We start from the raw sequence: 16,081 nt of genomic DNA on the forward strand, positions 1-16,081 counted from the left end.
GCTAAGAGAGCACGACTTAAGTTTGCCTTAAATCCCTTTAATACCAGTAAACAGCAAGGGGACCTGAGGACCATGAATTTTTCATATGCAGGCGGAGCTCAGATTTGCCCTAATTTGGCCCTATGCACGTGACCAAACTGCAGCGCTGTGCTTCTGTCAAAAGCAGTGATAAGGATAAATGGGGAGTGGAAGCACAGATTAACAGAGCTGCAAGCAATAGTGTGAAACTTTGGTGAGCACAGAATTAGCTCCTTCCCCTACATACCTTTGGTCGAGCACAGCCTCTGAATAGGATGGTGGAGAGTCCAGGTCCACTGGCCTATGGTAGGCCTGGTTGGACATGTACTGGATCCCGTTGTTGACGTTGTAGGTGACGCTGCAGTGGTGCGGGTGATCGAGGACCACCAGCCGGGACAGCAGGACAGGGTGCTGCAGTCGATGCACTGGCAGGGTCATGAGATTGTTGCGTTTCCGTTGGTGATGCAGGACTAAGGCAAGAAAGGCCACCACGAGTACAAAAATGACAGAGCTACCAATTATAGCGTAGGTAATACTAGGGTAGTAAAGCAGCTGATTTTCTGAGGTCACGTAATCTTGGCCGCTGCCGGCCTCTGCAAGACAAAAGGAAAAGGAAGCCTGAGATTTGTTTCAATATAAAACTGCTCTTAACCTGTGCTGTGGGGTCTGCTAACGCATGGTGTGACAAAAGCAAGTTTTTCTTTTTTCTTTGAATTGTGGAAAATTAGCTTATTAAAAGCATATGCATGCAAATCAGAGATTGGCTGACTACCACTCAGTCCATCCTCACCCGCGGTAAGTGCCAGCAGATAAACCACAAGGCAGACACAAACTGGGAAAGAGGAAAATACACACTGTGTAGTAGGATGCATGTGCACCATCATGGGAGTATCTCCCCCATCCCTACCTATCAGTCACAACTTTTTATTTCCAGAGGTGAGACAGCCAGTTCCGAGGCATAAGCACAGTACTTCAGCTGTACCCAGCAAAGCACACTAGAATCAGAGATGTAAAAGGCCTCATCTTTACTTTTAATGATAACTTACAGTGCAGTCAAAGTTTACATGGAGTTTATCAAAAAAGGCAGCAACTACATCCTGTGATCCACAGATCTAACAGTCCAAAAGAGGTACAGGGGAAAAATATAGATAGCTGCTCAGTAGAGGGTGGTTAGTTGGATGTTTGTGATCAGGAGACCTCCTGCTGGAAAAAAATTGAAAAAAAGAAAGGGTGTTGGAACAGCAAAAACAGCGATGTAAGTCTGGTAGGTGTGATACCAGTAAGAGATGTGAAAGTCTAAAAGCAAAGAGTGCCGTGAAAGAAGTGAATGGTAAAAACAAAACCAAACCCCCAAACCAACAAAAAAAAACAGGTTAGGATAGAACAAGATGAGGAAAAGAAAAACATGAGCTGCACTGAGGCCAGAAAAGATCACATAAGTGAGCTTCAATTTGAGATGGAAATGGTAAAGGGAATGGAAATGGTCACTGAGTGGCAGGGAGCAGGAGCAGAAGCACGACCCTAAACAGCAGAATTAGAGGGATGATGAGAAGAGATGAAAAGACCAGATCAAAAAAGGTATTCCAGATACCATATAGCATATGTTTTATTTGCAGGAGGCACTGAGGAATCGGCAGTTACCGAGAATTGTAAGAGAAGTTACAGTTGGATTTGTTCGGAGTCATGATACAGGAGAAGGAATTCCTGCTTGGGCTCTGAGCCCAGAGAAGCAAAAAGTTAATGGAATAATGACTTTGGACAACATCTGAACAGATCTTGAACTGCATGCAAATCTTATGAGAAAACACAATAAAAGGCAACAAAATGCAAAGGAGGAAAGAGGCTCCAAGAAGCAAAATGGCATAAACACACTCATGCGACTCTGCCACACTTGAGGCCAGTGCTAGCACTGCAGAACTGTGTTCCCCCGCCTCCATTTCAGCCCCATGTTCACAAGGTCATACAGCCTTTGAGTACTGTTTTCTTTTTTGGGGGAGAATTTCTATTTCTGTGCAGGCTGTAACTCCTATAGCCTCAAAAAGAAAACTACTATTCTGACACAAGACATTCATCTACCTCAAGCAAAACAAAAGGCCGAGTAAAAAACAAACAAAACAAACCCAACCCCTTGACCTCCAAAATCCACACAATTACAAGAGCACTATCCATCCAAATTCTTCATTTCCTACTGCAGAAGGCTGGGACAGTAAATCTTAACATACCATTTTCCTTTCTTTCACCTACCAACTAAAACTGCTTTTTGGTCACTCAGAATTGCAACTGAAACACAAATTTCTCTAGCAGCAAAATAATGAAATATATACCAACTGTGTCTGGCATAATAGAAGAGCTTTCTTCAAGCACCCATTGTTCTGCATCAAGATGCTCTGGGTATTTCTCTCACTATTTGATTTTGGTAGTTCACTTCCATGGTTAAACACCAAACCACATTTTCCAGCATCACTAAAAATAACTTATGCATTAGTTAGGTAAGATAATACAACATAAAATGGCTAATCCTTTAAACATCTCCATTTTAACTCATAGATATTTTAGTAAGAAGGGATGAGATGGGAAAGAAGGTACCAGGAAGAAGAGAACATGATTATTGGTCCTGCTACTGACTATGAAAACTACCACTCTTAAATAGATGTTTTACTGATAACGCCACTACAACCACAGACCAGAGCTTTGCAGGCCAGCTGCAAGCCGCACAGTTTTCTTGATACCTAGTGTCACACCTCAGTGAGGATCCTTACTAAATTTATTTCCCTGTGCAACTGTGTTGGAAAGAAAGCAGAAATCATTGTTACCAGTCAACACTAGGTCTCCAGCTCACTCAGTAAAGTGAACAAAGTCTGCATGAAGAATATAAATCAAAACAGAAGGGAGGAAAGGAATTGACATGCATTAGTAATTTTAATTACAGCTCATCACATATTGCTGTGATATTCCCTAAATTCACCAGCTGAGAAATGAATTCATGTCACATATCAGGGACAAGGGCCAGCATAGGGAGTATAGTGACAAGCAGATCATTTTTATGCAAACATCAACAAGTTTATTTGCAAGGAATGATCCATGGATGAATACCACTACCCGCAATTCTTCAGTGCAAGGAAGGTAAATATATTACGACATCCCAGTAAAATACCACAAGACTTTCATCCAACTTGGCTCACTGGTTACAGCACATTGGCATAAGACTGAGAATAGGATGCCTTTGCAGACCTGATGAGACCTAATTAGTTACCATGGGATCATTCTGCAGCAGCACAGTCCCTTCTCTTTATAATCTCCATCTTTTTTAATAAGTGGAAAAATGAGAGAAGTGAATTATATGTCAACTGCTTTTAAAAACTTTTAAGGTTATCCACCTGTTTAGGATAGCATCTCCAAGTCCTGCGCAAAAAGCCTCCATAAATCCAAACAGATTAACCAGATTGCTGAAGAAAAAATATTGTGTCGAAAGTCAGATGGGATCTGATGACCAGCTTTAGGACAGTCTGAAACAAAACATCTATTTTATCTGGTTTTATGATCCTTTTCATACCACAACCACCCACATATCTTGCAGAGATTTTAGGTCAATTTGCAGTTAATGTGCCGTTTTGGAGCTTTGGGATTACTGTGGCTAATGAAACAGCATTTGTTTACCTGTAACTCTCTATTCCTTTTCAGGTTTTTAGATCTGTTGCTTGCATTCCAATTTAGTTCACTGTATCTCTGAGAACAAGAGCAAGCTAAGAGCATGCCTACACCAGGGACTACAGGTCTGTGTACAGATCTCTGAACCAGAAGTATAGCTGTGAAGGTGCTGGTTTGAATAGTGCTATCTGGTGCAGCCTTTGAACTGGCCAACACAGCAATATGGCTTTTGGGGTCTGAATTAGCATCTCCATCAGTTCAGCTAGTTCTAGCCTGTGTGTCTCTAACATGGAGCTGCACCGAGGAGTAGAGATACATCCTGTGAAGATGAAAGAATTTGGTTTATCTGTCAAGTGCTCCTTCTTGTGCCCTGGGCAGCGTTGAGTACTTTGCATGGAGACACTCTCTCTCCCCATGTGAAGAATCCCGCTCCCTAAACACACATCGTCTTTATACCTTTACAGGAACAGACATGGAGCGCACCGTATCTCTGAGACAGAGTTCTGCCTGGGAAGGTTCAGCTATAATTGAAACAAAGTCGTCTTCCACCACCATAACAACCTTATTCTTGCCTTACAGGTGGGTTTTCTGGGTCAAGAAGACACAAACTTAAGGTCCCCTAGCAAAACACACTTGCAAGTGAAGTCCAGTGGTATTTTGCTTCTGCTGTGGTGTAGTTTAAACCAAGAAAGACCAACCTCCATTTAACCTCCTTTTTCTAGCACAGTCAGTAAACCCAAACCCACAAAAGAGGCTCAGGTAACATTAGTTTCATATCAGCACTGCTTGGCTTGTAGCCCTAGAGAGGGCACTTCCCATTCAAGGAAAAGAAATGAACTGCCCTTAATGGTATTCCAAAATAATGCTCCAGCAAGAAAACTGCTCTATAGCACAGCTAAAACAAAAGTAGCAGAACTATGAGACAGTTTTGCATACAAGAGACTTTTACATCAAGTTTTTTCTTCATCTTACTGTATATCTGATCATGTTGAAATGAATAACTTCTTGGTAATTCCTTGGTAACATTCTGGGTTTTTTGTAGAGCCAGGTGAGTATACATAGGTGTGGAAAGGAATGACAGGTACCTAGCTGAGACTGCCCGATGATCCTCTATCCATTTTGTGCACACTGTAACAGGGAGAAGGTGAGATATAAGAACACCCAAAAAATCTTAGCTGGACACGCACACTTACTTTAGAGAGAAAAAGCCACAACTCTTTAGTTCTGCTCTAGTAACTTTCAGCAAATGTTTACACATCACAGAAGTCATTGAACTGAATTTCTTGATAATTCAGTCATCTTCTCCCAGAAGAAGCAGGTATTATCCAGGCAGATTTAAAAAGTTCTGCCTGCTCTGCTAGTAAATGCAAATTTACAAAAAAGGCGAGTGGGCAAGCTAATTTAGCTTAAATTCATGGAGTATTTATTCCTTCATGCTTTTTCCCCCCCTTTAAGAAGATCTATGTTTTCTAATCATGCCACATACAAACAGTTTATCAATGCCACGTATGCCTATTAAACCTTATTATCTGGGAAATGCTGAATTCGCAGATTAGAGATTTTTGGAGTGTAAAAAGCTTTGTGAATAATTTAGGAAAAGACTGATAAAGAAAACATAACGGGTTGTGCTCAGAGGGCTATCTTATTGACTGAGAACAAATTTGATGTCTCAAAGTTTTTAAAAAGATCTGAGAGTAACTGCATTAAGTCAGCCAGACACAGGGATGAGGGGCTATTATTTTATCTTTTGCAATCCTCTGCTCAAACCTGGCTTTTCACAATTAGTCAGAGAAAAAGCTTTTGAAATACATAATCTGAGCAGACATCTGTAGCCTTAATGAGCACGAGTCACGGTCCATCTCCAACAAAGACGCTACTGTAACACATTTAAATTCCAGCTGGTTAAAGAGCAGAGCTGCAGCTTGGAAGGTTAAAGACGACAAAAATCAAACAGAGACAAGGCAGAGCCTCTGCACATTATTTACTTTTTGTGCTAGGAGTTCCTAGGGCATCCAGCTAAGTCTCCAAAAGCTCTTAAATTTCTCATCCTTGATGATTTTATGTCCCAATAAAACAAGTCTTATGTAGATTTTGTGCACTGGACTTTCAGAATATTCTTTATTCTGGTGATGTCCTTTCTAATGCAGTTATCTTTTTTCCCTGCTGCCCTTCTCCAAGCTACAAACAAGATCCAGCCCGGACAGCACAGCACCTTGTCTTCATGGAGTTTCATGCTCAGTTATCATTTGTTCCCCTCCCCAAGCAGCTTCATACTTCCCTTAGACACCCAAGACAAGGATTTGTTTTCAACTGCATTCAAAGCATGTTTCTACCCTGCTTTGTTTTTCTCCATTTCAGGCACAGAAGAGAGATTTGTTAATAGAGGCATTACAGATACTAAACAGAGCTTATCTATGGGAATTGGCCAAAGTAATACAATATGATTACATCTTTGCTGACCAGGTACTTGGTAAATGGATAAGATTTCTGGGAAAGCAGCAGGATGAGACCCCAAGCTCCTTCCAGGTACGTCTAAAACAGTGATGGCTTCACATCCAGACAATACTGATCTGCACAGATGTCATGACTTAAAACGGCACCAGGTTATTCTGTATTTCTTTCACCCTGTGCTAATCACAAGTATCCCTAATACCCATGGACCAGAACCGCAGCAGCCAGCACAGTCCTCGAGCTAAGAAGCTGGAGCAGAGAGTGACTCTATTCCCAGCTCTTGAAGTTGCCTGTCAGGTCGTTTTCTCCACCTCTGCCTGGCTCCCTGCCCTGCTATCCCCACCTGAGAACTAGATAATGATGTTCCTGGGCTGTCAGGACACTCTCCCAAGCTATTCTGTACTGACGAGAACTACATTTTCCTCAAAAGCAAATATTTCAAATTAATATTTCAAATATTAATCAGAAATCTATATACCACTGGGTGCTCTGTCTTTGCCTATTCTTTCAGATGACTGAAAAGACATTCATGACCTTACCTGCATAAACAGAGTAGGACATCTCAATATGGAGAACTTGTTATCTATCCATCCACACATATAGGATTTTTAATCATTATTGGTATTAGTGTGATACCTTGGAGCTCCAGTAATGAAACAGGATTTCTCTGTGTAATGTACTGTATAGGCTCTGAGCAAGATGACAGCCATTGTTCCGAAGAATTTAAAGCTAAGCATAAGACTTGGAACTATATATAGTTACAAGTCTATACAACTAGCCAGCAAGACACAGATAAACCTCAAGACAGCATTAGTCAGCAGAATTAGCAGCAGTCTCAGCACGTCTCATTCAGTGGATGAGAATGAGTGTGTTACCTGTGCCTTCCTCCCCAGACTTAAACCCCTGATCCTGACCATGTGTTCCAAGAGCAGAGCTTTCAAGTCTTTGTGGCTGGAAGAGCAGCTGAGTCATCAGACTGAAGATCAAGAGCCTCACCTCTCACATGCCCTCCTTTTTATCTTCTGCAGGGTAGGATAATTATTCCATGCACTTCACACATCTCCTTTTAAATGTAAAAAAAAGAAAGAAAGAAAAAAAGGGAAGCAGCAAACTGAGCAAGTAAGTAGAGAACTAAGAAATACTTAGCAGTAGCCATGGCAACTAAAGTTCTAAAATTAACTTGGCAGCAATGTAAAAACCTGCAAAGCCAAAATCTGCCATCAAGCACGGAAACAAAAGGTCCAGGCTTGACAGCTGGATGGAGGCCAAGGAGGAAATTAAAGTGTTACTCAAATGCAATTCAGGATGACTCCGACATTGATCTAAGCAGCATTTCCTGGACACGTGATAGCCCAAAAGGCTAGTGGTATAATTTGATTAATTCACAGCCAGTACAGAAACTAAGCCCAAAAGCAGGGGCAGAACATAAAAAGGATGAACTTTCTCCTAATAAAGTTGTCTTCTCTAAATAAAGGGGTTCCGTTCTGTTTGTCTCCTCTTTCTCCTTTGCAAATGGAGGGTCACCATCAAGGAGACTGCCAAGAAATTAGCTACTATACACTTCTCATAACATTTTATGACAGGAGGATGCCATTCAGCAAGAGCCTGATGCACTGAAAGCTCTAGGGGCTCCCACAACTATCATCGTCCTCCCCGTCACTAAATTAAACCTGTTCTACAAAATGAAAATCTCAAATAGCAGCACCACTGAAAGACTCTTTGGTGGACCAAGCTTATAAAATAAAGCAAGAACGTGCTTCAAAGAAAGAAAAACTGTATTGTCTTCATAGCATAAACGTGCTCTTGGTGCTCTTGCCAAGACCTATGACTACCAGCAGCATCCCAGGCTCTAGACCCAGTGCAAGCGCTGTGCCTAAGTTGGAGTAACAGCCACTGATCTTGTACCGCAGCCTGCTCCTTCCCCCTAATCTCCCAAGAGATATTCTAATCTTGCCTCGTTCCAGTCACAAACAGTATTCCCCAACGGCAGGAAAAGTCCTAGTTGCTGTGTAATCCGTCATGTACAATTAATAAGTAGTATTACAGAGTCTTGAAAGTTAAAACAAAAGAATGTTTTAATGGAAAAGTTAACAGAACTGTGAAATTCAACCAGCAAGAAGCAAGCAGACTCACAGTTAGTCTCCAACATCAGATTTATCTTCACTCCTTTAACTAATGGCATAACAAATATATTTTCTACCAAATACCCGTGGCAACACTGGCAAATTTATGTGCGAGTGCACTGTCCTGTCTTCTGCAAGGGTTAATTGGAACATCAGAGCTCTGAGGTAGGTAAGAGCCTGCACATGGTATCAGCTCCCTGCCAGTGCAGAAGCATGCTCTACCTTGATTAATTCTGAAAGGTCTTAAGCAGTTTCAAGTGAAAAGCATGAAGGAAAATAGATTTGTCAAAGGCCATGGGCAGCTTTACCTTTCCTATTCCCTGAGAGTTTAGAATCCAAGTTTCCATGACATGCTTGGCCAACATTTCTTGGAATCATTTGAATATCTAGGAGGAAAAAAACCAACTCAAACCAAAAAGTAAACTAATTAAAATGAAAATCAGTGGATGAAATGCTTGTGCTTTTATCATCTATCAACGCTGAAACTAAATTACACCACATTGCAAAACTGTTACCAATTTATCTTGGGTGATCTACATGCCTGCTAAAATACATGTTATTTCAATAGAACGTCTGGAAAAAGCTGAATGTGGGATGCTGTACAGGACAGACAGATGAATAGCATTTTTACAGAGTTTACTGTGGAAGTCGGTAAGAAGAGACACATACTGTTCAGCTAGAATGTGTACACTACCTTTTTCCTAGATGCTGCATTAGTGGTATGGACAGCTGGTGTGTAAGAAGGACACTATGGCTTGAAGAGATGTGGTGCAGGGTTTACGGAGCCTGCAGTCAGCTACACTTGGCCAGAAATACTGCTTAAGTGTGATTTAGATATATACCATGAGGTAAGTTTTTGATCAGCTTTTAAATTTAGTCTAATCATTCAAGGACTGTATGGCTTTTTAATGGCTCTGCTTTTTGAAGAAGTGTTAGTACAAAGTCCATGCCCTGTCTTATATATTACTAGTATCAATCCTGGTTTTTTCTAGAATTGTGAAAAGGAAGACATGGTGTCAGATACGCAGTCCACATAGCTTCACTTGTTCAAGATGGTGTCCTAATGATTTAGCAGGTTGTGATCTTGAGTAAAAAAAGAATCAAACCAGAAAGCAGAGACAGACAAGACCTGCTAGGTCCCCTAATCCCTTTCCTAGGGTCACATTTCACACCATCCATTCATACCTACCCAGCGCCCCTTCGCTGACTGCTTCTCGGATGCAACAGAGGAAACAGGAGGCAAATCCATTCCAGCAATAGCCCTGCAGGCTGCCCGCTCGGCCTCTGGGAAGCAAAAGGAGACTGGAGAGGAAAGCAAGATCACAATGACTGAGCGGATTTGGGTAGATGCGCAGTTCAAACCAAGATGGAGCTCAGTGCTTGGTTCCACCAGAGAAAGAGCCTGCGTGAAGTTACATCGTGAGATGCTTTGCTTCTTAAAGTTATCCTGACTTTGCATTACAATTGTTTGACATACCAACTAACGTTTCCTTCCAGCTACAAGCTCTGTAAACTCAGTATAAACAGCAAGAAATCTTGCCAAACTGTGGCCTCAGTAGCTCCACTATGTTCAGGTTATACCTTCAGGAAGGTCTTAAGAAACATCATACTTGTTTGCAAATCAAACTCTAAATCTTTGCTTTAATATGATAAAAAAAGTAATAAAGCATAAACCACAACAGCAACGATGACAACAGTTGGTTGTGAAAGTAACTATTGCATAGCCCTGTTTGGTCTTCCTTATCACAGGACACAGGCTATCTAATGCCAGAGAAAGCGAGGGGGAAGAAAAAAGAAAAAAAAGAGAAGCAAGTGATGCAAAGAAGAAAAAAAGGACAAAAGCTGCATTTGAAAGCTAGTGTACACAAATGGGACACCAATGAGCATCTGGAAGGCATTAACACCAGGAAGAAGATAAACCCGTCCTTTTCATCCTCTGCTAAAAATCTCACTTGATCAGAAAATACAGCACTGAAAATAGGGAGTGGGAAGGAGCCATGCAAAGGCTGTGGCTGCCAGTGGTTCATTAGAAAATGGAAAGCTTTTCAGGGGGGCCCAAAGGGCTCTGCTCTGAATCTGATACTATTCAATAACTACCTGAATGACAAAGTAGAGAGAATATGCTTATTCAGCTTGCTGTTAGGCAACACAAGCACCGTGCTAGACACGATTAAAATTCAAAATGATCAGAAAATAGCAGAGATGGTCAGAATCACATGTAGTCAGGTGCCAGCAGAGAATAGGGTGTTAACTGGCAGTGAAAAATGCAACCCCAACAGTACTCAGCCCTAGCAAGGTGTCTGCTGGAGTATTTATTCAGTTCAGGACATCACACTTAAAAAAAAGCAAAGATGAATCAGAGCTTGGTGGGGAACAGCATAAATTATCACATGTCCATAGGACACTAACTACCAAGAAAGGTTGTAAGAATCCAGGTTGTTTGGGCTGAAGAAGACATTGCAAGGAAGCTCTAAATATTTTTAAATACAGAAGTTTGAAATGAAAGAGGATCAAAATAATGCCTGCTCTGACCAGCGATACAAACTCAGTGCTTTCAAAAGCTGCAAGAAAGTGTCCCAAACTACTAACACAAGAGATCACAGCTTTATTTCATACATCTAATTGATGAGAGCTGCTACCTTTGTCTGCAAGTGAACAGTAGTAGCACCACCTGACTCCATGCCTTTAGATTTCCAGTTACCCTGACTGCTCTGATGGTTTTATCGTAGGGACTGTCATCCCTTTATGTCCTCAGGAGAGTTTCCCAAAGTTTTCCTGCAGAATATAAAAAAAGCCTACAAATTTTAAGTGACTACAAGCCAGGCTGAATCTGAACCACATACTCCCAAAGGCAAAGCACCACAACAACTTACTATCAACTTCCCAAGCCACACGTGTAGCTCTGGTGTCAGATGCACCTTGCTATGTGGCAAGGATAAGGAAGTGCTGGAAGAGATCGCCTCAAGCTAACAATGGTCTAGACACCTCTTTGGAGGTACCCCGAGAGCTCTGACACAGTTCTGAATGTATATGCTGGCCTACAGACCAAAACCACCCCCCAAAACCTCCACCCCTGTCAATCAAATGACCCAAAACACCCCATAAACCCCAAATTTGGGTTATTTCTCCAAGTAAGCTGACAAACCTGCCTTAGTTTCACCTAGCCTGTCTTCAGGTAAACAGAAAAAAGACCAAACCCACCCTCTCTAACAGTGAGGATGGATCTCCTATTTTAAAGAATTTTATATCTCACTTGTTGCACGATCCCATTCTACCGCCAAGTTCAGTAGAAGTTCATACTTCATTGACAAATCTATAAATTCTACAAGCCTTAGAAGCTAACCATGCATTCATAAAGGAAGAAGGAGCTCATCTCCTCCTTCGATGTGCAGAGGAAACTTGGATAGCTTTCCTCTGTGGATGGACTCAGCATAACATTTCAGACAGTAAATCAAGTTGTTATAGTACCTGGGACTTTATCCAGAACTCTCATTCCTCTTTTTGACATATGCATTATAAAAATTTTGGTCTCACTTCAGCAAGTTTTCATATAAATAAATTAAGCAAAAAATATCTTTAATTACAGAATGAAGAAAATTGCTGCACTTGATGAAATGTTGTTTATTCAGCACTGACAAACACAGCCTAATGAATGTGAGAGTGCCAGATTTTATTCTCGCTGAAGATGCAGTCTTGCTTTTTGTTTCCACAGAGATTGTGGAAACATTTATTTTCCCTTTGACCCTGGCTGACTGACTGAACTAGTCATATTGAATTGTGCAATTCTTGATATGAAAAGCATGTGTACAATGGAAGAAAGAAAAAATGTATTTTAAAATTTGTATTAAGAGGCAAGAATCATAAATTATTAATCACTATGTGAAGATAATTACTGTATGCAAGGACAAATGAAGAGATTTTTGGTAGCATACTTATAGTTCACATTCTGCATGGAAAGACTGGAGGCAAATAATAATGATTAGTACAGCTAAGCATAGTTTAAAAGGCACTGAATTAGCTAATGTGTCACATGAATGAACCTTTATTCACAGAATCTTGGTCTAAGGCATAACAGTGGTAAAGAAGGTTAATAGAAAACTGGCTTATCACAAGCGAAGGACATTAAACATATTGTTGCATTATTCTACAAAACCCCAGTGAAACCACATTTGAACACTGGCATCCTATTTGGGCCAGCTTATTTGAAGACAGACAGAATTAGGTTGGTGAGAGTACAGCATGAGAAACAAAGATTGATAAATGAGGAAACAGGGCTTAAATATCAAGAGAGAAAAAAGTAGGATTTATTCAATCTTGAGAAAAGGTGATTAAGAGGAGAGATGATTGAAGTATTTATAATAGCCATGGGTTATAAAAATTAAGCTCAGTGACTCATTTTTAGATTGTTGGGCAGACTGGAACTAAAGGCGACAAGGGTAAAAGGGAATAGATGCAGGGGACAAATTTAATGATACACTTCTGTGCTGGTTCTGGCTGGGATAGAGTTAATTTCCTTCACAGTAGCTGGGATGGGGCTATATTTTGGATTTGTGCTGGAAACAGTGTTGGTGACACAGGGATGTTTTCGTTCCTGCTGAGCAGTGCTCACCCAGAGCCAAGGGCTGTTCTGCTTCTCCCCCCACCCCACCAGCAGCAGGCTGGGGGGGCACAAGGGGTTGGAGGGGACACAGCCGGGACAGCCGACCCCGACTGACCCCAGGGATATTCCAGACCGTAGGACGTCATGCTCAGCACATAAAGCTGGGGGAAGAAGAGGGAACGGGGGATGTTGGGAGTGATGGTGTTTGTCTTCCCAAGTCACCGTTACACGTGCTGGAGCCCTGCTGTCCTGGAGATGGCTGAACACCTGCCTGCCCGTGGGAAGTGGGGAATGGATTCCTTGCTTTGCTTTGCTTGCGTGCGTGGCTTTTGCTTTCCCTATTAAACTGTCGTTATCTCAGCCCACCAGTTTTCTCACTTTTACCCTTCCGATTCTCTGCCCCATCCCACCGGAGGGGAGTGAGTGAGTGGCTGTGTGAGGCTAAGCTGCCGGCTGGGGTTAAACCATGACACCTTCACAGAAAGAAGAGAAAATATTTGAAATGATGTTTTGTGACTATATTTAAACAAAAGCTGGGTGACCATATAGAATTATGTGCTGGGGAATAACATCATGTGGGAAAAGCTTCTAGAGAGCATCTTTGGTAATAGCTGACACATGTTTCCATACACACACACATAAAAAAACAATTTTAAACATCATTCTTAAAACAAAAAAGGTTAAGAAGTTTACCTAATTTCAAACAGAAAGAAACAAAAACATTTACTATTACACCTTTATAGTACAGATGCAAAAACTAACTATACTATTTCTTTTATAGTACTCTTCCTTCAAGTATTTACAGACAAATCACAGAAATGTTACAATACTCCAACAAGATAGGTAAACCTACTCCTTACCTAAAAAGCAAGGCTTAAATTAATAAAATGATTCACCTAAAGTTGCAGAGCTAAAAATTGTCAGCTAGGATCAGAAACGGGAGTTTTTGGCTTCCATGGGCCATATCCTGCTCTCCACACACACACTTTAATGGATTATTTATTTTTTATTTACTATCATAAAGGAGATAGCTTTATTGTTTTACTCTTAAGGTGCACTTAATTATCCTTGAGCAACTCAGTACTGTCCTCCCCAGCACTCTGTGGTATTTTAACAAGCCATCTATGGCATCCATACATTCAAGACAGACTGATTTAACATGCCTACGTATCAGCTTAAAAACTTGACTAAAGACTTATCAGGAAAGAAAATTAAAAAAGGAGCAAAATCACACTGGGTTCTAGACTAAGTCGAACATACCAAATGTCTAGAAAATATTGAATAAAACCCCTAAACAAATCACATACACACACTTGCTCCTCATGACTCCCTACTCCATTTACAAACCATTTTTCTTTAATTTTTCAGATAATTTCTGCTTCTATAGATAAGGACCCCATAAAAAGGACCTCTGGGAACTAAGGGTCTGACTCTGATCTTAACATCACTGTGTACAGCACTGACTCTTGCCTCATGGTATTGAAAATCAGGATGGTTTCCTCCACCTCTTGCTCACCTGTGCAACTCTACATCTTTCTCCTTTGCTTTGGGTTTGTGTGGTGGGGTTTTGGTAGCGGGGGTAGGAGCTGCAGGGCCGGCTCCTGGGAGAAGCTGCTGGAAGCTGCCCCGGCTGGGAGCCGGACCCGCCTCTGGCCCAGGCCGAGCCCCTCAGCGACGGCGGGAGCGCCTCTGGGAGAAGAGATTTCAGAAGGGGAACGAACGCCCCGTGAGGGAGTCGGGGGGAGCGGGATGTGAGAGGAACCCCTCTGCGGATCCCGAGGTCAGGGAAGGAGGAGGGGATGCCCCCGCAGCCCGCGGGGGGGCGGCAGGCTGTCCCCCCCAGCCCGTGGAGGGGAGCGGGGGAGCGGATGTCCCCCCAAAATGGCGGCGGCTCCCGCGCTGGAGCAGTCTGTGGACGGAAGGACTGCACCCTGCCTGTGGAAGGGACCCGCGCTGGAGGAGTCTGTGAGGAACTGCAGCCCGCGGGAAGGACCCACGCTGGAGAAGTTGGGGAAGGGCTGTCTCCCGCGGGAGGGACGGACCCCACGGCGGAGCAGGGGCCGAGCGCGGAGTCCTCCTCCCCCTGAGGAGGAAGGAGCGGCAGAGACAAGGGGTGAGGAGCCGACCCCAGCCCCCGTCCCCGTCCCCTGCTCCCCTGCGCCGCCGGGGGGAGGAGGTGGAGAGAACGGGGAGTGGAGTTGAGGCGGGAAGGCGGGAGCGCTCCCCGGGGGGAAGCTGTTCTAAGGTTTGGTTTTACTTCTCAGTATCCCTACTCTGATTTTTAATATTTATTAATTTAATAAATTAAATTAATTTCCCCCAAGTCAAGTCTGTTCTGCCCATGATGGTAACTGGTGAGTGATCTCCTCTCTGTCCTTATCTCGACCCACGAGTGTTTAGTTGTATTTTCTCTCCCCTGTCCAGCTGAGGAGGGGAGTGACAGAGCGGCTTTGGTGGGCACCTGGCCTCCAGCCAGGGTCAACCCACCACATCTTTAAACATTTTAAATACACAAACAATAAAAAGGTGAAATTTGCTTTCACTGGGCTTTTCACAGAAGTTTCAAGAGCTGGAAAATTGGAACATAATGGTTACCTACAACTCACGAAGTGACAGATGACCTGGAAGACCTCTACATAGGAAAAATAGATCCTAAAAAGTCTTTTTCACACTCTGGGGTGTAACTACCCTGCCTCGGGAGTTTCACAGCAGTTTTGAAGGGATTAAAGCAAAGAACAGCCTCCATAACTAAGCCAGCTAAAAGTTTAATTAAATACAATTGCTTGCTGTGCTTCCCTTCCCCAAACAGCCTCATGCATATTCATCACTGTAATTACAGCAGTAAAAAACTCCACAACTAATTATGCCACACTTCTCATCTTCTATATGCCTGGAGTTTTTTACATAATTACTACTGAAATTAATTGCAAGTTAGTTAATTTTGCACTTTGTCATTTCAAGCTTAATTGAAAATTAAAATTTTTCAAACCAAGTCATTCTTGTAAGCACGGTGCTTTTACCTCAGATGGTGCCGTACACCAAAATGTACTTTTAATTGCTTTTAGTAATGTAGCAGAGTCCTGGTAATGTAGCATAGAGGAGTACTGTAAAATTTATCATTTAAAATAAGAGACTGTTGCCCTAATACACATTTACTATATGCTTTTTAGTTTTACACTCTTCAAAGAATATTCAACCTGCCTGCTGCCACTTGGCATCTCATGCAGTACATTAGCACGTC

The 16,081-nt window shown here is 42.2% G+C and overlaps 1 protein-coding gene across 2 annotated transcripts in view; it reads right to left on the reverse strand.

Annotated features, from left to right (window-relative positions):
• The window catches only part of LDLRAD3 (low density lipoprotein receptor class A domain containing 3), a 123,740-nt gene that overhangs the window by 6,362 nt on the left and 101,297 nt on the right, over nt 1-16,081 (reverse strand). For both annotated transcript variants that reach the window (XM_069784698.1, XM_069784697.1), the window contains exon 5: nt 266-611. In XM_069784698.1, the coding sequence (XP_069640799.1) occupies nt 266-611 (346 nt within the window). The remainder of the gene's footprint in view (nt 1-265; nt 612-16,081) is intronic.

The sequence above is a fragment of the Haliaeetus albicilla genome, chromosome 5 (genome assembly GCF_947461875.1).
Source record: "Haliaeetus albicilla chromosome 5, bHalAlb1.1, whole genome shotgun sequence".
NCBI lineage: Eukaryota > Metazoa > Chordata > Aves > Accipitriformes > Accipitridae > Haliaeetus > Haliaeetus albicilla.